At 44.1% G+C, this 21,962-nt stretch overlaps 2 protein-coding genes across 3 annotated transcripts; both read right to left on the reverse strand.

Moving 5' to 3' along the window:
- Nucleotides 1–8,318: 8,318 nt before the first annotated feature.
- dnaja3b (DnaJ heat shock protein family (Hsp40) member A3b) lies at nucleotides 8,319–17,824 on the reverse strand. 2 transcript variants are annotated; one of them, XM_012833865.3, is made up of 12 exons: nucleotides 17,554–17,824; nucleotides 16,667–16,803; nucleotides 16,274–16,357; nucleotides 15,670–15,867; nucleotides 14,989–15,141; nucleotides 14,450–14,597; nucleotides 14,046–14,110; nucleotides 12,632–12,760; nucleotides 12,075–12,190; nucleotides 10,425–10,516; nucleotides 9,704–9,819; nucleotides 8,319–9,271 (listed from the first exon to the last, which is right to left on the reverse strand). In XM_012833865.3, the coding sequence occupies exons 1-11, from the start codon at nucleotides 17,753–17,755 to the stop codon at nucleotides 9,713–9,715; spliced, it is 1,431 nt and encodes a 476-aa protein (XP_012689319.2). In that variant the 5' UTR covers nucleotides 17,756–17,824; the 3' UTR covers nucleotides 8,319–9,271; nucleotides 9,704–9,712. The 2 variants fall into 2 exon arrangements, with proteins under 2 accessions (XP_012689319.2, XP_012689320.2); XM_012833866.3 differs by lacking the exon at nucleotides 9,704–9,819.
- Nucleotides 17,825–18,285: 461 nt separating this feature from the next.
- LOC105896343 (heat shock 70 kDa protein-like) lies at nucleotides 18,286–20,862 on the reverse strand. Its single transcript, XM_012823090.3, has 2 exons — nucleotides 20,739–20,862; nucleotides 18,286–20,334 (listed from the first exon to the last, which is right to left on the reverse strand). The coding sequence occupies exon 2, from the start codon at nucleotides 20,324–20,326 to the stop codon at nucleotides 18,383–18,385; it is 1,944 nt and encodes a 647-aa protein (XP_012678544.2). The 5' UTR covers nucleotides 20,327–20,334; nucleotides 20,739–20,862; the 3' UTR covers nucleotides 18,286–18,382.
- Nucleotides 20,863–21,962: the final 1,100 nt, after the last annotated feature.

Consider the following 21,962-nt stretch of genomic DNA (forward strand, 5'->3'; position numbering starts at 1 on the left):
CCAGAAATGTCTGTTGTTCTTGGCCATCCAAAAGCCCATTCCCCCCCCCCCCACCACCACCACCACCTCCACCACCACCACCACCTCCAACACCCCGCCCCTCTTTTTCTGTCTTCCCTCGCCTGCTTTCAGTCCATTGAGATACACCAGGGCCCAGAGTCAGACCCACAGCTTTTAAAAAGTGAAGTGTGACCTCTGCTGAGTGGAACTTGGTCCACCCCCCCCCCCCCTTCCCCTTTCCCCTTTCCCCCTTCCCATGACTATCCAAAGAGATCCCAACCCCTCCCATCCAAAGGCACAAACCTCTGGTGGTCCTGATTGATCTAGCAACACTCACAGGTCATCCTGCATCATCCAGACAAACGAGACTAACTGACCCATAGCTAGAGGGCCTGGAGAAACAACCATACCCCCCCCTTACACACACATAACCCCACAGGCTCTAACATATAAGGCATTTCAAACAGAAGGGAGGAAGGTCAGACAGGGTGGATATACTACCTGTCACAGAGTTTTGGGACGATAAGCCCCAGGGCTTTTACCTGGGCCTTTTGGTCTTGAGGACAACCCCATTGTGTCAGGTCTGATGGGAAAAGATATGGGACTTCCCGCGAGAGGTGCTCCCATCTGATAACTCTTTGTTGCCCCACTTTGTTCCAAACGGGAGAGAGGATGGGAAATCATTGACCCCCACAGCTCTGTGCTCTGGTCACATTTGTTGATTTGCAGGGCACTGTTTTCCCTGGCTGTCTAGCGGGGCTCAAAATACCCCCCTAGCACACACACCCCCGACTGCTTTTTCCACGAGCTTGTCCCTGTTACTGTTTTTCTGTAATTATATTTACTTTCTTAAAGAGACTTTACTGTCATTACCAAATCAATCCTAATCTGATTTTCTATTTACTGGAAATTCTCATTCGATGATGTTTGCGTTCTTAAAACAGTGTTATTGGTGTTGGAATTCCGGATTCTCAGTGCCAGTGAGCAAATCACAAGTTCTCGAGCACCAACAGCAACACTGTATGAGGACAAATATACATAAAATTAGTCAAAACGGGGTCTGTGACTGGCGCCTCCATGGCTGCTTGTCTGTGCTGGCTCACCTCCATCCCCCCACTGGCTGGGCTCAGATCACCCAGTCTCTGGCTATTTCTCCCATCACAGACAGTGAGTCCCGTGGAGAGCAGAGTGGTGCAGTGAGCCCCGACATGGGTGAGTTCCCCTCCGGGGGGTGCGCAGTGATTTTGAGGGGCTGTTGCTCTAACCTGAAAAAGGGCCCTAGTGAATAACGTTCAGTGCAAAGATCTTCCCATTCGCTAGCCAATATCTTGTGATGTAAAAGTTCAACGTTCATTTCTTGGATGCACACCACATTTTAGGAATTTGGTCCAGGGGGGCCTGCAACCGACAGATTTCAATATATCTCAAGAACGGCTTAAGAAGATCGATGTGCTTATATTTGCATTTGGCTTACTCAACAAAATGGTTACCTGTGGCCAATCAAAATTCATCAGCTAATAAATGCTTGTGTGAAAGGCCAATCTAAATGGAATTATGTAGGCTCATTAATAACGGCATATTGAAGCTATTTCAAACAAATCATCCATAAGACATCACTACAACAACTTACACCATGTGTTCCTCAGTTCCTATGGTCTGATCTTCAAAGTTCATTTTGACATGATCAATGATTGCTGCTTGTGTTTTTTTATTAAATTAATGTATGATAATACATACTCCTATACGCGTACAGGAGGTAATATAGTGTTACTGCTTCACACCTTTTTTAGTGTATACAATCTAACACAAAGTTTAGTTCCTTACATTTTTGGAAACCTAGGGATCTTTCCTATTTAGCACTGACTGAGTAAATAACCTTGGTGTATTGATTCAAAAGATTGGTAGGGTCTGAAATATATGGGAGTCAAAATGTGGGAACGGTAAGTAACTGCACATTTTTTTTTAATTACTATTCACTGTGTCTTCAGAGAACGATGAAATATGGCTTAACATTACATTACATCTTAAGGTCAGAGTATTTTTCAAGTCTTAGGACTAGAGGTTGCATATTGTATCGGTTTGCCAATACAGGGGCCACTTTACATTTACATTTAGTCATTTAGCAGACGCTTTTATCCAAAGCGACTTACATATGTGTGACTTACAATGTATACACATTTTACATTTGCACTGATGGCACACTGCACATCAGGAGCAATTAGGGGTTCAGTGTCTTGCTCAAGGACGCTTCGACAGGGAATCGAACCAGCAACCTTCTGATTACTAAACGACTTCTCTACCACTGTACCACTGTCGCCCCTACAGTTTAGACACTTAGCAGTCCGTACTGGTGTCAGCCTCCTCATATGAGTTTTGCCCATATAAGTTCCACAGTGTATTTTTGTGACTGCTAGGAGACATGATGTTGTATCTCGAGTGTCAGTGATTTGCTTACCTTATCGAGTTGACGATTCACTTTGTAGATGTGATTGAGGAAGCCTTTGAAAGGAAGAAGCTAAGGTGTGCAGAACTGGTAGAGGAAGTGAGGGTACAAGGTTGGCAAGCACACACAAGACCAGTGGAGATAGGTGTTAGAGGCTTTGTGGCTAAATCAACCACAGCACTACTCCTGAGGAGGTTTAACCCCCAACTCCCCCACCCCTTACCCTGGATAGCCTGTGCCATGCCAAAGTATACAGAGATTGATGTTTAGATAATTAGGTAGTGCACCGTTCAGACACTGAGATATGCATGTGAAATCTTTTTGAGGTGTATCCTGAGATGTATCTGTTGTTATCTGGTATTGCCATGTGTCCTAACACATGGTGAGTATGGAGGGGTTGGGTCTGTGTCCTAACCCATCGTGAGTATGGAGGGGTTGGGTCTGTGTCCTAACCCATCGCGAGTATGGAGCTGTTGGGTCTGGAACTCTTCATCCTGTATATCTCACACTTCCAATACAACTCAGAGTCCTGTCATCAGCAAAACAAATCTGGAGTACAGCGAACTGGTGGACCACTTTGTGGCATGGAGTGCCTTCAGTCAGAGGATCCTTCACTCCGCTGCTATAGGGACCGTTACAGGAGGTCATTCCTGCCCGCGTCAATAGCCAGCTACAATGAATCCCCATTGTGCTAAGAGAGAAGACTCATCCTCTCAGTGGCAATACACAATGCACAATTTACATTACATTTGCATATTAAAAGCAATATTATTTATTTATTTATTTATTTTAGCAATCTCAGGCACATCTTTGGCGTGTCTTTGGCAGGATCGCAACGCAATGGCCGACCGTGTGCAACATGCCCACATCGGTGGCATCCCTTTGACTGGCTCGCTGCTCAGCCCACATCGGTGGCATCCCTTTGACTGGCTCGCTGCTCAGGACACTGCAGGGGTTCCATGCTGCCTGACGAGCCGCCTCCATCTCCTCCTTGCTCTCACTCAGCTCAGCTTGTCTCACTCAGCTCAGCTTGTCTCACTCAGTGTTTCGGCCCTGAGAAGAACATTTGACACCCTCCACCCGCTCCACCCGCTACACCCACTCCACTCTCCACTCCAGGGAGGGCTGGGGGAGCTTAGGGCGGATGTGCAAAGAGGTGCAGGTCAGCTGCGTAAGTGGCCAAGCTCTCTCTTTCACTTCTCCGGCAAGTGACAAGCTTATCCTGGGCTTCATCAGCAAACACCTGGCGGCCCAAGCAATGCGGGAGGAATCCTGTAATGATGGGCACAGCTTGCTTGATCCACTTACACTAGCGCCACCTGTGCTCCTGTGTATAACTGAAAAAATCCGAAATGTATACTGTGTACCTAACCAGAGAGGGACAGGTGGTTATCATATTTGATGAAATCTTGACATATTCCCATAGTCTTGAAAGGAACAGTGGCTTTCTCTGGGATAAACTTGATAAATTCCATGGTTCAATAACAGTGTAATCTGGAGAACTTGGAAGCTGGCAAGCTAGCCCACATAGTATTAGAAACAGCTAACATTAAGGTTAACAACCATTCTGTCTATGTCAGAAAGCAACCTCCATTATCTTTGACTAAAGAAAGAAGTACTTACCTCAAAACTCAACAGGCTGGTTTCATTTTAGACTAAACCAAATGTTACCATTGTAGGCTAATGTTACAGGCCTACAAACCTAAATACACGTAGGAGTATTTAATGGAGGAAACCAACGTTACGCTTTTCGTTTGTGTCCTTTGTTTCCACTTAGCCCAATATTGTTTTATATCGGGACACCTCGGCTGCCTTTACCCCTTAGATTACTTTATTCCTTACTTAAATCGTACCTTAAGACCCTGATGCATGGAAATGTAAATCTTAGCTGTGCTTGGGTCGACGGGCTAAGCTGAGCGACGCCATTCTTATGGAAAAACAGCAACTGCTTCAACCCGGGGGACCTGTAGTGTGAGAGTAAAATGACAGCTGACAGCAGAAGTCGCTAGCGGGATCTATAGTGCTGTTGTGGACATCTCTGCACAGGATTCACTTGAAGCCATGACGACTGCAAAAACCTTTACCAGTCAAAGCACAACAGCACAGCACAGTGATTTTCTCTTTTAAAAGGCATCATTTAGTCAAGTTTCCATCCACCCGCTGGACTTCGAACAACTGGCAGTTTTGTTTTGGATGTGCTGACGGAGGCAAAATTATGTTTTTTGGTCACTTCATTCATGTGGGTTCACTGTGTACCCGCAGATACACACAAACATCCACGCTCACGCGTCCAGACAGAAGACAGACACACACACACACACACACACACTCTCTCACTTACCATCTACATGTGCGGGTGGGAATGGTGAGCAGAGGGTAATTTGTTGCCGGCCTCTCATCATCCCAGGAGTCCCACTAAAAAGCCTTTAATTATAGCTGAGGCCGTATGGTCTGCAGTGGCCCATGCTAGTCTAGCAGACCCGGGCAGATGAGGGGGAGGCGTGGGGTGGTTGACCACGGGTCTGGTCATTACCCTGATCTATGACACAAACCTCCAGCCTCCAAGACCAATAGCATGGCATAAAAGGAGAAGCAAAACCTCACCAATGCTGTTGATTGTATGACACAATCATCCCACAAAGGTCTCCATTCTCCGGCGGGGAGAAGGTGGGGCTGAGACGGTGCAGTGTGGTCCCCCTGGTGCTGTGGCCTGCCTCAAGTCTGGGGTCTCACCATGGAGAACTGAGGCAGGGCAGTGGTGGAATGGAACCGTTACCAAGCCACATGTCAGTTTGCCTCCATCCTCTCTCGCTCTCTCTCTCTCTCTCTCTCTCTCTCTTCCCCCTGTTTCTCCACCTCCGTCCAGTCGCCACTGGGGTAATCATTTACTGCAGACAAGACACTTTGAGCCCTAGAGGCCACACATTCACAGTCATTTGGCAAGGCTTAATATTCAAAGCAACTATAGGCACATTAAAGGCATGTTTTTACAAATTCTCAGTATTTGTGCTTCTTGGGAACTCTATCGGTGGAGTTGATTGCAGACAGCTGTGTGGCTGTGCTCCCATGCAAAATTGGATTATTTTCATTTTCAATAGTGAGTTCAAACTCATTTTTTTAAAACCAGTCTTTCTATGGGAAGAAATTCGCTTTTGGATGTTTACTGCTACAGCTCAATCACCCATAGCAAAATGATTCTATGTACATGCTTCCTCCTTGTATCGGATGGGATAATCCACTCCAAGGGGTTGATTAGCTATTGGGAGTAACCTTGTGAAACGATGTAGCTACGCATTTAGGCATTCATCAAAAACTGACAATGTGTGGATAAGAATATGCGTGTAAAGAATATGAAAACAAATGCCGGCATGAAAAAAGTTAAGATTCGATTCCTGGGAGGACTCCGTCGCCACTGTTCCAATCAGTGCCTTGGGAAAGACACACAGCTGCATTGAAGCACATAACACAAAGTTTCAGTGCTTTATTAGTGTGTGTGTGTGATTGATACATAGAGACAAAGGACACAGAGGAGTAGTGTGTGTGTGTGTGTGTGAGAGAGAGAGAGAGCGATAGAGAAAAAGAAAGAGAGAGAGAGAGACAGAGAGAGATAGAGAGAGAGAAAGAGAGACAGAGAGACAAGCCTGTTCCGCTCATCTGGTTGTTGTGACTTTACTGAGCGTGTTTGTGGGAATAGCCTCTGGACAGACAGTCAAGTGTCTGTTCCCGAGTTCTCAGGCCTCTCGGGGGTCAGAAGGGAGGGGACAGTGACGAGGACGAGCGTGAGAGCATCAGCCACTGTCTGGTTGTGTCTGGTGTCAGCAGTGTTTACCGGGGTCACTTCCTGGATGAGGTGCCATAAGTGCAGGGCAACAGCTCTCCGCTCAGCACCATGCAGCATGTTATTGCCCCAGGATCAGCAGTATTGCCTCTGCGGGTTGCCACATTACGCCCTGTCCACTGTGCACGCATCACAGGGGAAATGAACACCTCACTCTGAGCATATGAGATTTTCAGAAGGGCTCAAGATGCAGGCCTTATCCCTCCCTCTCTCTTTCCCGCTCTCTCTCTCTCTCTCTCTTTCATCTCTTTTCCTCTCTCCCCTCCTCTAGCCAGTGCGTCTCTCCCCACCTGATTCCCTCGGAACTCTTCTGGCCTTCCCTCTTTCTTTTCTTTCCCTCCGCTCCTCCTCCTTCCTTTCTCTCTCCCTTTCATCTCTTTTCCTCTTTAACCTCACTGGGTTGCTCCCCACCTCATTCCCTCTCAGTACTTTTGGCTTTCCCCTATCTTTCCTTTTCTCCCTCCCTCCCTCCCTCCCTCCTTCCTTCTGCTCCCCCTCCTTTCTCTTTCTCCTCTCCCGCTCACAGGTGGCTGCTGGCCCCGGGGCCAAAGCTACCGTGCCTTATCTCCATCTATCAGCGTCCGTCGGCTTCTTGAAAGCAGAGAGCAGCGGCTCCCTGTGTCTCCGCTGACACCAGCCCCCGCTCTGTTTTGGAGATGATGCCGATGTTTTGGAGACGGGCTTTTGACTGGCTTTATTATTTACAACAAAAAAAAAAGAAAAAAAGTTTTCGGGGGGAAAAAAAAAGTAGCTCTGTGTTCTTGCCCCCTCTTCAAAAGCCTTATTCATCGTTTGGGAGAAAACAATCTGCCATACTTACACATCCAAAAGGTTATGAGGCACTTGAGGTTGGCTTGTCAGCTGCTCGAGAGGATCTGTGGTGAACTGATCCAAGTGGTTGACAGCTGGAGTGATGTGCCTGTGTGTGCTTGCGGCGTGGTTTCGCAGTGATAGAAACAGAGAAAGAAGGGATATAATCAGCACAACGATGGAGAGAGAGGGCAAAGGGTTTTCACCCTGGGGGTTCGCCATTGTCCAGTTATAAGCTTTGGCCACTTACATAAAGCAAGACACTCACAGGTCTACTGTCCACTAATCTACGGAGTAGTTTTACACAGACAACTCATGTGTATGAAATCTGTCAAGTGCAGCTGTGGAATACTGGGAAATGTAATGCTATCATCAAGACTATCGAGGCATTATCAAGGCAAAAACTGAGGGCCCAAACTAACTAATGTCCCTAACTAATGTCCACTCAATAGTTATAAAGAGCACCATAACCTTAAGCAGTGTCACTGCTCATCATGTTGAAACAACTTAGAGATCCAGTGGTGTGTGTTCACATTCACTCTTGACATTTACAGGTGTTCATTTAGCAGACACGTTTATCCAAAATAGAGTGCAGAAGAAAGAGCAGAGGTCCGCCCAGACGTATGGGTGATGTCCAGCTCTACTACTCAAGCTACTCTGACCATAGATAATCAAGTTTCAGTATCAGTGCTCGGACATTTCCAAAACGGAGACGCGCATAGCGACCACATCCGCTAGCTTACATGCCAAGAGGGTGCCAACAACCTGACGCAACTCTTCACAATCGTTGTCTTCATCGCCGGCACTGAATCTACCTCATGTGGGCAAGGAGGAGACGCTGTCTGTGCCACAAGTGGATGTTGGAGGTTTGAAAGAGGGCGAGGGCCTGCTGTTCAACATAGTATTTACACTGCTGAATGGCAAATGGCAAAGGCATAGAATGACTACATTCCAAACAGTCAGGCACAGCTGGGATGCTGTTTTGATGGTTACCATGGAGACGATAAGGAGCAGGCTGATAGATAGACAAAAGAGCACCAGAGAGAGAGAGAGAGAGAAACAAGCGGAGTTCTCTGGCTGCAGGATACATAAATATTTTTTATGAACTATTTTCTGCCTCTTTATTCTTTGTTCTCATAATCTGTAATTAATCATTCTCCTAACTCCGTAAATGCTCCCATATTGTGGTTTAATCCAACATGAAATAAACTGGGGACCTCCCAGGAAGACCATCTGCCAAGGTCATACAGGCAAATTCCAATCTTTTATTCCAAAACACATTGTTTTAATGGCTGGATCTTAAACATAGCATGCTATTGTTTTCCTCTGTAACTAAACTAACCAGTAAGGTTTGATCCTGAAATACCGTGAGACAATATACAATCCATTAGCACCACCTAGTGGCTACTGCTTTGACATGAAACACTTTGTTGAGTTTCAGAGATGCCAAACAGTGGTTCACTTTCTTCATGCATTTTTTGATGGTTTAAAGACATTTTAGTTATCCTTAGTTTAATAACCTATATTAAGTTAAGTTTAGGCAAAAATCATCTTTTTTATGCAGAGGATTTTTATTAAATGGTGTGCTTTTCCAAGAAAAGAAAAAAAACATTATCACACAAAATATATTAAATATGTACACATTATACAGAATATATTAAAACACCACACAAATATGCCTAGATTTTTGCCATTTATATAAAACACCTTTCAGTCCCACAGTGTAAAGTGAATGCTTCCAAAGACATATGGTACAGTACTGCCCCTAGACACTCCAGACCACTCCAGCCATAACATCCACCTTCAACAGACCTTCTGCCCTCCTCCTCCTTCCAATCCTTCATGAGGTACTCAGTTCTCTCCTGATCTCTCGCCCTCTCTGGATCTCTCGCCCTCTCTGGATCTCTCGCCCTCTCTGGATCTCTCGTTCTCTCTGGATCCTCTTCACCAGTGCGTCTCGGCTCTGTTAGGGGCACTGTAAACATTGCGGTGTGGGCTGGGCACCCGTCCACCGGCTGGGGCTGCCCATCTGGAATCGTCACCCTTTTACGCATGTGTGCCCACCACCACTCCCCTGCCGGCGCGGCCGCGGAGGGCGAGGGAGGGCCGAGAGGGATGGGAGGGAGCTCTATCAGCCCCTCCTCTTGATTAGCCATGTTTGGTACCTGCAGGTCTCTTGCCTAGAGAGAGGAAACGGAACAGTTACATAAATCACTGCCATCCACGTCTAACGATGAAGAGTGCTGTGAGTGCTTTCTGAGTGCTTTTTTCAGTGCTGATGTCAGTTAGTTAGTTCAGTCGTAATTACCTAATTAAGTCGTAGATTTCATTTTACTTAACCCATTCCATTTTGTGCACTGTTTAGTTGAATTCCCTTCTATTTATTGTTCTACTTAAATATATCTTACGTTCTACTCATGCAATGTCTGTAAGATGACTAGTATCTGATGAAGACAGGAACCCCAAGACCTTAACTTTCTATTATTATAGATATTATCAATATATTACTATTTATATTTTGCCCTTCATTGTATATTAAATGTATACATGTTTATATTGACCCACCCATTTTGATTTAAACTCCCCACTGCCTCATTATACAGGGGTCTCACCTGCGGCAGTCAGCTGAACATGTTCTTCAGCTTGGAGAAGAAGCCTCCTTCCTCCTTTTTCCCCTCGTCTTTCTTGCTCTGCTCTTCTCCTGAAGACTCGCTACTCTTTGCCCTGGCTGGGGTACAAACGAGACTAGTCACGCCATCTGTCACCACAAGCTCAACACTACAAGGGAGAGGGAAAGCTCAACACTCCAAGGAGAGGGAAAGCAAGAATTTGGCTCATCTGTTTTAGATCCCCCTGAAAGGTTGCTCTTGCCCTATCAGCTTCAAAGCAACATCATCTGAAACCATTAAGATTTTTTTTTTCAAAGGCTGTAGCTCATTTTGCATGAGGTAAAAGCTGATGTGCATTCAACACTTAAAGTAGAAGCAGATGTGAGCTTCGCCACAGATTACCACAATTATAATGAAATATGTTGGCACTGCAATCAAACATTTTGGAGTGATCTGTTTCCTGAGCTCATCGGAGTGGAGAGTTATTTCTATTTGGGGGGAATCAGCATTCATGTCTGTGTTGGTGTGAGCATGCTGCAGTCTGGTGTAGTTGTGTGTTCGTCCTAGCATACAAATCTGTGTTGGTGTGAGCGTGCTGCAATCTGGTGTAGTTGTGTGTTCGTCCTAGCATACATGTTTGTGTTGGTGTGAGCGTGCTGCAGTCTGGTGTAGTCATGTGTTCGCCCTGGCATACACGCACACAACCCCCCCCCCCCCACTCTACCTGCTGGATTGACACCAGTGACGGTGCCCTGCACATCCACCTCCTCCTCAGCATACTCCAAAAGGAGGGACCTCTGCCTCCGACTCAGTTTTCTACACAAGATGGAGGGGAGGCGAGAGAGAGGGAGAGGGAGAGGGAGAGGGAGAGAGAGAGAGAGAGAGAGAGAGAGAGAGAACGTTTATTTATATAGCACATTTCATACACAGAGGCAATTCATGTGTGTGCTTTACATAAATCACAGCAAAAGGAAGGCCCAAAGGAAAGGACAAAAAGAGTGCAAAAGATAAAAATGTAAAAAAATATATAATTGAAAGAAAGTACATAAAGTAGTAATAAAACAGTAGTAATTAAAATATATTCAAAATTAAAAGACTATGCACTGTACATATTTAAAATATAAGTAATATAATTAAATTCAAAGTAAAGTGCAGTAAGAATAGAATGCAATTTTCAGAGCACAATCATAGGCTCAGGTAAAGACAAATGTTGTATCCTGGATTCAAAAGCTGCTACATTTGGGGCACATGTAAGATCTTCATCAGTTTGTTCCAGTTGCATGACAGCTAAATGCTGCTTCACCTTGTTTAGTTTGGACTCTGGGCTCTACTAGCTGACCAGATATGGTCCTGAGCTGATATATATCAGATGTATTCTGGGCCCAAACCATTCAGTGATTTATGGACTAGTAGCAGCACTTTCAAATGTATTCTGACAGTGTAATGTGCTGTTTTCTTGGTCCTGGATAAAGATGCCAATCTGATTCCTCTAGAGTATTGTGGTTAGTTGAATTAAATTGTGGCATAGTCGTCAAATTATCCCTAGGTGGTCTTAAAGATGGCACAGTTTCATCGTTTGACTGTGTGGTGAAAGGAAAAGGCCTTTACTTGAAAGGCAAGCAAATTCATTTAAAATTCATTTTTTAAAAAGCAAACAAGTTAATAAAATGTATCGGTGGAAAGAAGTTCTGGGGGTATCTGTTTTGGGGGGCGTTTGTAGGCTTGTCAACCATAACAAAAAGAGTACAGGTGTTGTTGATGTTCCTGTAAATGAACTTAGAGACATTTTCTGACACTCTCCCATTGAGGACAGTAGCACTGCTGCCTTCTGTGAACCACGTCTCACTAAAAAAAAGAAAATCTAAAATAGTAGAATCTTATGTCATTAACTAAAAATGATTTGTTGGCCAACATTATGTAGAACTAGCTTTGTAGATCATAGGAGCTCCTGGGACAGTCTGCAGTTCACATGATACAGGTAAGGGATTAGACTGGTTTACCCCTGGTAAGTCAAGTGGACTTAAGATGAATGCATTTACATTTACATTTAGTCATTTAGCAGACGCTTTTATCCAAAGCGACTTACATATGTGCGACTTACAATGTATACACATTTTACATTTTACATTTACACTGATGGCACACCAGGAGCAATTAGGGGTTCAGTGTCTTGCTCAAGGACACTTCGACAGGGAATCGAACTAGCAACCTTCTGATTACTAAACGACTTCTCTACCACTGTACCACTGTCACCCCAATTCAAAGTTGGAATGCATCTGATTCTTTCTATTTCTAATCAACAATAAATGAATATATACAAATCCCCCATAATATGTCTCTGCTGGAGAGTAAGTATGGTCAACATCTCTCTTACTTTGGGATTCTGATCTTGATGTGGACGTAGTGGTCACCAAAGCTGTAGCTGTTCACTCGCTGGATGCCCTTGCCCTGCAGTCTGACGCGCTGGTCTGGCTGCATCCCAGGAGGAATCTGATGGTTTCAAATGGCCACAAATGACTTTACTCCATAATATAGTATTCACTTTCACACCCTAAAATTGCTTTTAAGTTCACTTAACAGACTAACAAGGAAGCTCGGTATGGAGCTATATATTACGCAACATGTTTTGACATGCCTGCAAGAGAGGATTATTGTACTAGCATGGCAAGATCACTGTTTAAGGTACTTTAAGCAGAACCTTTTCACAAAGCACTCATTACAGCAGTCTTTATACATACTAAATGACACTTTTGTAGTATATGTTAAATGTAACTACGGTTTCACCCCCCATCAGATAGGATACCAAAGCTAGGACAGCTGTGCAGTTTGTCCTGAAATGAAACTTCTTCTCTGTTCTTGGTCAAGTCGCTCCATGAACAGGGCATGAAGTGAAAGCAGAGTAAGTGTCCCCCATGTAGTTCTCAGTCCCACCTCTATGCTGATGGGGTCGTGCAGCCCCTGCGCTTTGGCCGAGCCCCCGAGGATGGCCTGTGCCACAGAGATGTGCACGTCAGAGTGGATGTTAGGGCCTTCACGTCTGAATACCGGACTCTTCTGGACCTAGGCGTGTGAGGGAGAGGGAGAGGGAGAGAAAGTTGTGTCATTATGTCAAGAGTAATTTCCACAGGTACTAATCCATTGCACCTTGCTGGCCAAGCATGCATCAGACGACAGGTAATTGCTTAAGAGCTCCACTGAACGTTCTTGCAGTAGTCTTATTGTTGATAGTGGCTCTCCAACTTCAACTCCAAGTCAAGTCAGCTTTGACAGATTATCTCTACAATGTTCACATCCATCGAAGTAAGGGCTTTGCAATGGCAAAGCTAGTACTGCTGGGATAACAAGGATTTCAAGGTCCAAAATGGAATGGAACCGCTATTCAAAGCTAATGACTCCCTGATCACCAATGACCAGCGATGAACATGTCTAGTAGTTTAGTACTGCCTTCACAATGAGTCTGAGAGTACAACAGAGAGTAAAGCTGAAGGCTGGTGCTGAGGAGACAAGCGTTGGGAGGGAGGAAGCTAGTCTGAAGGAAACTGCAATACACAAAACAATCAGATAGCTTCTGCTTGTGCAAAGCACGCGAAAGGTGTGAAGCTGGTAAGGGTGCACAGGGATCGAGGAACTTCAGATGTTAAGATGTTAATGGGTATGACTCCCTTCCTTACAGCACATAAAGGTTTTCCCTAATTAACAGCTTATAAATAGCTGGGTCAGCACACAATAGTAAATCAATGAGATTAAGAAACCAAGCAGATGAGGATTTCAGAGAAAGGAGGCTACTCTAATTACATTTACTTAATCCAAAGTAGTGCCGTTAGCAAGACAATAGCCTCTGCACCAAGTGCATCATAAAACTACTCGCTAACTCCTTTGTTAAAGACTATAAAGTGGCAAGAGATAACTCATTCTCAGAAATGATTTGAAAAGGAAATGTACAAATTAGGCTTAAATTTAGTACAGTAGACGTCCACTTATCAGAAAAACGCAACCCCCACATATACAGGGAAGAGCCTTTTCATATGTTTGGGTGCAGCATCAGCGCTCATGCCAGCATGGGGACAGAACAGGAGGTCTGAGAAGCAGGAGCAGGACCATGTGCATCGGCAGCTTATTTGATTGTAATGTCAATACAATACTTAAAGCTGTCTCCCATAACTATTCAGCGCATGCCTAATCATAAGTGGAAATAAACGTCAGTGTTTAACTGAAACAAGGTATAACACATTTCTTAAAAAATAGACTTTTTTTTTAGCTGATAAACTTTGCATCAGCACCGTGACTCAATGACGAGCGCCGCCTGAGTAGGAGACACCAGTATTAACCATGAAGACAGACTCACTCTAAACGTGATGTACATCTCCTTCTTCCCAACCGGCATCCGTACAGTCTGCCCGTCATCCACACCTGAAACAACCATGACAGACACGAGTCAGACAGCTACTCAAAATGACTTCAAGTACTGCTGTTGAAGGAAGAGTACGTCTGACTAACTACGGCATTACGCATTTACTTTAGTCATCATGATGAAATATGGAGATTCAGCTAAATGAATGTTTTTCTAGCTTTTTACCAAATAACTCCAGGTAATGTTTGTTATTTCTCCAAACTCTGCTGTTTGAATGCACAAATCACTTCAGCAGCATGGAAGCCGACAGACTGAGAAGTTGAGCCGTGGCACATCGAGTTATCCTATGCTACTCCACCATCTACTCCACCGTTTTCTACCGACCGGCGGCGCCTCACCTGCCGGTACAGGCACCACGACTGTGTGCTTCTGTGTGGTCTGGCCGCTGCTCCGGCACAGGACACAGGGTGTGATGATGATGGAGCCGCGGCCTCCACAGCGACGACAGGTGGTGCGCATCATGAAGGGACCCGTGTTCACGGACTCCTGTAGAGGGCAGCAGAGGGCGCATTAAAAGCAAACCTTCATTCAAAAACACACAGCGCACAGAGCTGGGACACTAAACAATTTCTTGTTTTTTACAACTATTTTCAAACATTAGCAACATAACTGCACCGAACAGGGAGCCACCTTTAGCTGCATGTGTTACATTATTATTTGGCAAGTTATGACTATATAGCTGGTCAAACATGATGATTAAGCTTTCATATACATATAATAACAAATCCTGTCCCATAACCCATGTGTGGTGTACCTGATATCGAATAGCTGAATGATCATTACTGAACAGGAATGGACTAGTCATAAGTACATCAATTTGAAAGCGATGATTAGACGCAAAAATGGAAGGCCCCTTAAATGAAAAGTGCTTCCTCACCATGCCGGTGCCATTGCAGTAGTGGCAGTGCTGGACTTTGGTGCCAGGCTCACTTCCTTTGCCGTCACACCGCGGGCAGGCGTCCTCGACGTTGACCGTGATCTCCTTGTTGACACCCTTGGCGGCCTGAGTGAACGTCAGCTCCATCACAAACTGGAGAACAAAAACAGAGAGGGACTTGAAGTTTTCCCAGCAACATGAACCATCACTCACCATACTAACTGACGGTCAGAAATGATGTCCCTGTAGCTCAACTGGCACAGTAGGGTGCTCAACTCCATTCCCGGGAGGCACCCAGAGATTAAAACTATACCTTCCCTATAGTGCCAATCACTTTGGTCAGGTGTGTGCCCAATAAAAAAAAAAGGCAAATTAATCTGCACTGAACTACCAGAAGTGCTGTAATTAGCAATGAGCCATCAATCTTCTGCAACTCTTCCTATAGTTCAGTAGGCAACAGCTGCAGCCTGCAGCCTTTTATCTTATACACATTTAACAATCAATATGTTGACACAGATTTAACTTATAACTGCATGGATATGGTTGTTCTCTCTGTGTTACTAATCATGATATGCACTTGATTTCTGACTGTACTCAAACTTGGGACAACAAAGATCTAGTTTTCCCTGCCTCTGCCGGGGCCTATAGTTCTAGTGACACGTCAGTGGACACAGGACAGACCTCTGGAGGCTGCTCGAATACGGAGCTGAAATCTCCAAATCCCTGGGCTCCACTGAAATCGCCAAAGATCTTGCGGAACAATTGCTCAGGGTCCACGTTGGAACTTCCTCTGTACTGCTGTTCTCTTCTGCTCTGGCTTGGGCCCTCAGCCGACCCGTACGTGTCATACTGCACCCTCTTCAGCTCATCACTCAACACCTGGGGGGAGAAGTTAGAAAGTGCCACATGACATAAAAATGTTTACAGCGCATGTTTGAAAAGGTGCAATCTATATAAAGCTTATTATTATTTGTATTATTATTATTACATAAAAATGTATAGCAGTTGAGCTTGTCGACAAGAAAAGGAAAAAGGCTCAGAATCTGATGATCATTGAGTCCCTGCAACAATTCACCTCCGCACTAGCTGATCTATAGCAAATAAGAACACTTAGTGATTTTAAAAGTCCATTCAGATAATGAACTAAGTAGCTTAATTTGATAAATTAAGAAGCCTGCATTTCATTGTACCTCTTCCGTTTTTCTTACGGTGCGGAGGGATTTGCTATGGCTGCGGTGTGTAATGATTTGGGCTTCAGCCATTTCTACACTGCAGGAAAGTTTACCTCATAGGCCTCTGCTAGTTTAGCAAACTTCTCTTTCGCCTGAGGATCATCTGGGTTGGTGTCTGGGTGGAACTTCTTTGCCATCTGAGGGACAGAAACGCAGTAGTTATAACACAAGTCCAGTAGAAAACTGTAAGTCTGAATACTCCATTCTGTCTAAAACTAGTCTAAATACTTCTTTCACACATTGTGATATAAATTATATACAGATGATTCAAATTACATGTTCATCACCAAAGGTGATAATGTCTGTAACTTTTACTTCCTGTTCATAGTCTGATGGCAAAGAAATAATGAAGCCATCAAAATCATTCATTTGTAACACAACCATAAACCACAGTTATAATGTAAGACTCTAGAGCCTGCAACTTTAAGAAACAAATATGACCTCACCTGGTAATACGCCTTCTTGATTTCCTTCTGCGAAGAATTGCGAGGAACACCCAACACTTGGTAAAAATCCTCCTTGTTCTGGCAGATGGCACTAGTGTGGAAGGACTGGGCACTCAAAACATGCCTGGCCTTTGACCCTACAATCAATGAAAAATAGCTAGGCTAAGTTCCACAACTCAATCAGTTGACAAACTACAAGGGACTGGCATTTTTGGATTACACTCACAAGAATGCAACACTGAAGTTTCATCGTGTACAACATACAACAAAATATACAGTTCTCAAGATGTTGGCACGTTAGAATTTCTAGCAAAATTACAATAGGATTTCAACTGTAAAACGGACATGGCATGCATGACTGTCACAGTATGGCAAATTAATTCACATAAGACTTCTCAAAGCATGGAAAATTCTCTCACATCAGTCCTCATATAAGCCCATATGTCTTTACCAGTTAGGTGTGAAGGCTCCCCTATCTCTACTACCCGTTTCGAGCTTACAAAGGTAGCTATATATTGCTTCGCATAAGTGTTCACCTACATCATCAAATATAGACCTCCCACTGCTTAGTCATCACAAGGCTGGTTGCGTTCGATGAATGAAACAGATCTCCTGTACTTATGGGGCAGACTAGGCAGTTTGTTCAACTATGTTGCCCTTGTCTAGGTTAAAGACTGTTGCATCACCTTAGCAAAATGATGGATTGCTAACGTTAACTGACACCTACTCAGACCACCTAAATTAATGGCACACCAGGCATTTACGCCATTTTTTTCTGCCTAGCGAATAAATAGAAAAAGTTTACTTGATTGCAAATCATACTGAGATCTCAGCACTTCAGCATTAGCTTACTTGCTAGCATAGAAACTATTAGCCAAATTGCTTACATGACAGCCTCCTCAATGTCACGCTGCTTGCCGCTTTCCAACATCTCTCGTGTCCAACAGCTGAATAATAACGCATTCCCTTAGATGACAGGACCTGCCCATCGAAGTAAAAAGTACTGACAATACGAGATACTTTAAAAGGTCCTGGAGTTAAGGCAACTGATATTAACCGTGCCGCACGATTAGCTGTGGACGCCGCCATCTTTACGGCTTGAGCACCGGGGAAGTGTACTGCGCATGTCAAAGACGCCAGCTGGATCTGGTTGAGGGCAACTATGTGTTAGGTTACTATACTCTGGGTCTCAGAAAGAAAGAGAACAATATCACCGTATAAAAGTGTTACATACATTAACATTAGGTATCAGAAGTAAGTCACACTATCAAATATTGTCAGTTCTACCATAAAATTATTTTATCGTTTAACCATATGACAACTTCATGACCATTAAGCCAGGTAAAAAAACTACCTTAATACCAAAGTATCATAGTTTAATTGTTTATAATCAGTATCCGCATAACCCCCCTTCATGGTTCCTTTTGTATTACCTGTAGATTTGATTTATAATTGTATGTTATGTTTATGTTGAATTGAAATTGGTATACAATTAGTATGAAAGACACCTGAGTTTTCATTTTGTAAATGTTTATTATTCATGTTCAATGTGAACATGAATGCATGCACTGACATTTATTTCCATTTAAAGAAATGAAGACAAAAGTTACAGGCACTGCATCAATATATTACCAGGTAACAGTATATAGTAGTACAAACATGTGTATTATTTATAAAGAATGATTAACTTATGTGCATTTTGACCAGTCACATACTCTAGTCTACCTCCTCAATGGTGGGCCCCTGTGAACTGGCACCTGCGCCGCTGCATGCCTGGGCACCACAGCCTCCTGCTGGCATTCCTCCGGGCATTCCTCCTTGGTACAGTTTGGAGATGATGGGGTTGCACATCTTCTCCAGGTCCTTCAGCTGGTGCTCATACTCGTCTTTGTCGGCCAGCTGGTTGTTCTCCAGCCAGGAGATGGCCTGGTTGCACTTCTCCACAACTGTCTTCTTGTCGTCCTCACTGATTTTGCCTTTCATGTTCTCATCCTCAACACTGCTCTTCATGTTGAATGCGTAGGACTCCAAGGAGTTCTTGGCAGCAATCTTCTCTCTCTGAGTGTCATCTTCTGCTTTGTACTTCTCTGCATCCTGTACCATTTTCTCAATATCCTCCTTGCTCAACCTGCCTTTGTCATTTGTGATGGTTATTTTGTTCTCTTTGCCAGTGCTTTTGTCTGCAGCTGACACATTGAGGATTCCATTGGCATCAATGTCAAAGGTCACCTCAATCTGAGGGACACTGCGTGGGGCCGGTGGAATCCCTGTCAGCTCAAACTTGCCCAACAGGTTGTTGTCCTTGGTCATGGCTCTTTCTCCCTCATACACCTGGATCAGGACCCCGGGCTGGTTGTCTGAGTAGGTGGTGAAGGTCTGGGTCTGTTTGGTGGGGATGGTGGTGTTGCGCTTGATGAGGGCAGTCATGACACCTCCAGCCGTCTCAATGCCCAGAGACAGGGGGGCCACATCCAGCAGCAGTAGGTCCTGGACGTTCTCAGACTTGTCACCCATGAGAATGGCAGCCTGAACTGCAGCACCATAGGCCACTGCCTCGTCAGGGTTGATGCCCTTGTTCAGGTCCCTTCCATTGAAGAAATCCTGCAGCTGCTTCTGGATTTTGGGGATTCTGGTGGAACCTCCCACCAAGACAATGTCATGGATCTGTGCCTTGTCAAACTTGGCATCTCTCAGGGCTTTCTCCACAGGCTCAAGGGTTCCCCTGAAGAGGTCGGAGTTCATCTCCTCAAAGCGAGCTCTGGTGATGGAGGTGTAGAAATCAATGCCCTCATAAAGAGAGTCGATTTCAATGCTGGCCTGGGAGCTGGAGGACAGTGTCCTCTTGGCCCTCTCACATGCTGAGCGCAGCCTCCTCAGTGCCCTCTTGTTCTGGCTAATGTCTTTCTTAAATTTCCTCTTGAACTCCTCCACAAAGTGATTCACCATGCGATTATCAAAGTCTTCCCCACCCAGGTGAGTGTCTCCAGCAGTGGCTTTGACCTCAAAGATGCCATCTTCAATGGTTAGGATAGAAACATCAAAAGTACCACCACCTAGGTCAAAGATGAGGACATTACGCTCACCGGTCGTGCCTTTGTCCAGTCCATAAGCAATGGCTGCTGCCGTGGGCTCGTTGATGATCCTCAGCACATTCAGTCCAGCGATCACGCCAGCGTCCTTGGTGGCCTGGCGCTGGGAGTCATTGAAGTAGGCAGGAACGGTGATGACTGCATTGGTTACTTTCTGTCCCATGTAGGCCTCAGCAATCTCCTTCATCTTGACCAGGACCATGGAGGAGATTTCTTCTGGGTTAAATGTTTTGTTCTCACCTTTGTACTCCACTTGAACTTTGGGCTTTCCCCCATCACTGATGACTGTGAAGGGCCAGTGCTTCATGTCAGACTGAACAACGGAATCATCAAACTTTCGTCCAATGAGACGCTTGGCATCAAAGACGGTGTTGTTGGGGTTCATGGCCACCTGATTTTTTGCAGCATCACCAATCAGCCTCTCTGTGTCTGTGAAGGCCACATAACTCGGGGTGGTTCTGTTGCCCTGGTCGTTGGCAATGATCTCCACTTTTCCATGCTGGAACACCCCAACGCAGGAGTAGGTGGTACCCAGGTCAATACCAATGGAAATACCTTTTGCTGATGACATCCTGATTTCTGAACAAACACAAACACAAAATCAGAGTTTGTATTGATATTACTGATATACTATCAACAGTATTTGTCCCCCTGCCTAGAAATTGTCCAGATATATTAATTAAAAGACAATACACTGGTCATAAACTTTTGCTTTTGCCCTCCATAAATGGGTTTTCTGTATTACGGCATCAGTAGTTTATAAGCCTACATACAATTCAAGTTATTTTATGTTGGCTAATAACCTACTAATACTGGAGTTAATGTTCAATGTTGTTGTAGCCCATATAGCATTTGTTTACATTTCTTAATTAGACAAGTAAGATTTTATACACAAATCACTGCTATAAATAGACCAACACTACAAAACCATCCACTCGTATGCCTGCAGTAAAAATATTTCAAGTAGTATAATCTTTACTCACAGGTATTGATTTGATCTTGTCTGGTGTCTTGATGGCAAATTTGCTTGTAATTATTTCTCCTCTCCTTCTTCAGCTCTGAAGTAACCGCTGCCTTCTTGATCACTTTCGACTCTGACTAAACTCTTCCCAGCAGTTCCTCTATATACCTCAGCGCAGCGCACTCCAGCAGTTTCTGGAACGCTCAGCCAACTCCAGCCAATACAATCTTGGCTCAGTCTGCACTGACCAATAAGATTACAGTATGTAGTACCGATAGGAAAACCCACACCTACACCAGCTGAGACTTCCAGAAGTTGTTAGAACATTCTTTAACACATTCTCGAATTCGTTCAAGTGACACAACATGCGTCAAATAGATCGTGTTGAAATTAAACAGATAAGAAGTCCAGGCTAAACGTTTTAAAGAGTAGAAACGGACCATTTAATAAATCGCATTACGTCCTTGTAATTATTTACGTATAGGCTAAGTGTAGGGTAGACCTAGTATTGGTAGAGTTTTTGCTTTTAACTTTACCACAAACTAAAAAAACTACGAGGACAACTGAAAACATGTGATTTTTCATATATTACTATTGTTTGCTTACTAAGTGAGGATCCTTCAGAATAAGATGTCGCTCAGGATCTTAGTGTAGTATGTCTTCACTGGACCCTTTCCGTTTTTTTGTGTATGCTATAAGGTGGGAAGATATATGTCAAGTTTTTGAGGACAACGGAAAATAGGAAGGGCTATCTTTTATTGTTTCTATCTGCTCTTATTTAGGCCAAGTGGGCTACATCTATCTTTCTTGTGTTGCGGCCAGATTTTGTTTTGTTCTTTTCATTCTCAGACTTGGTAAGTGTCGATTGTAGACTCCATGTCACCATGTCTTTAGGCTCATACAGTTGTCAGTCATTCATTATGTTTAGATCTTCTGTAAAATTCTCCGATACGAACGATAGAACGATACTTCCTCTCCATATAGACCACATGAAGGAAGAGGGAAGAAGGACGAGTTTTTAATTATTATTATTATTATTATTATTATTTATTGCAGAAAAAGAAACATAAACACTATCATGATGTTAGCTTCAGACAAACATTTGCACGGTATTTCAGATTATCAGCTTAATGCCAATTTATAGTGATAGTGTAGTGTTTGTACAGGTTTTTAATGCATTTATAAATATATTGCCAAAATGCAACAGTTAAAGGCGTTAGATTACTTTGATCAGTTTCAGCACTCC

This window comes from Clupea harengus, chromosome 26 (assembly GCF_900700415.2).
Source record: "Clupea harengus chromosome 26, Ch_v2.0.2, whole genome shotgun sequence".
Taxonomy (NCBI): Eukaryota; Metazoa; Chordata; class Actinopteri; order Clupeiformes; family Clupeidae; genus Clupea; species Clupea harengus.

Coding starts and splice junctions, on each gene's coding strand:
- dnaja3b (XM_012833865.3), bottom strand. CDS start 17,755: ATGGCGGCGTCCACAGCTAATCGTGCGGCACGGTTAATATCAGTTGCC. Junction 16,804..17,553: donor GACATTGAGGAGGCTGTCAT/GTAAGCAATTTG, acceptor CATTGATTGTAG/GGTCAAAGGCCAGGCATGTT. Junction 15,868..16,273: donor AACTAGCAGAGGCCTATGAG/GTAAACTTTCCT, acceptor TTCTCCCCCCAG/GTGTTGAGTGATGAGCTGAA.
- LOC105896343 (XM_012823090.3), bottom strand. CDS start 20,326: ATGTCATCAGCAAAAGGTATTTCCATTGGTATTGACCTGGGTACCACC.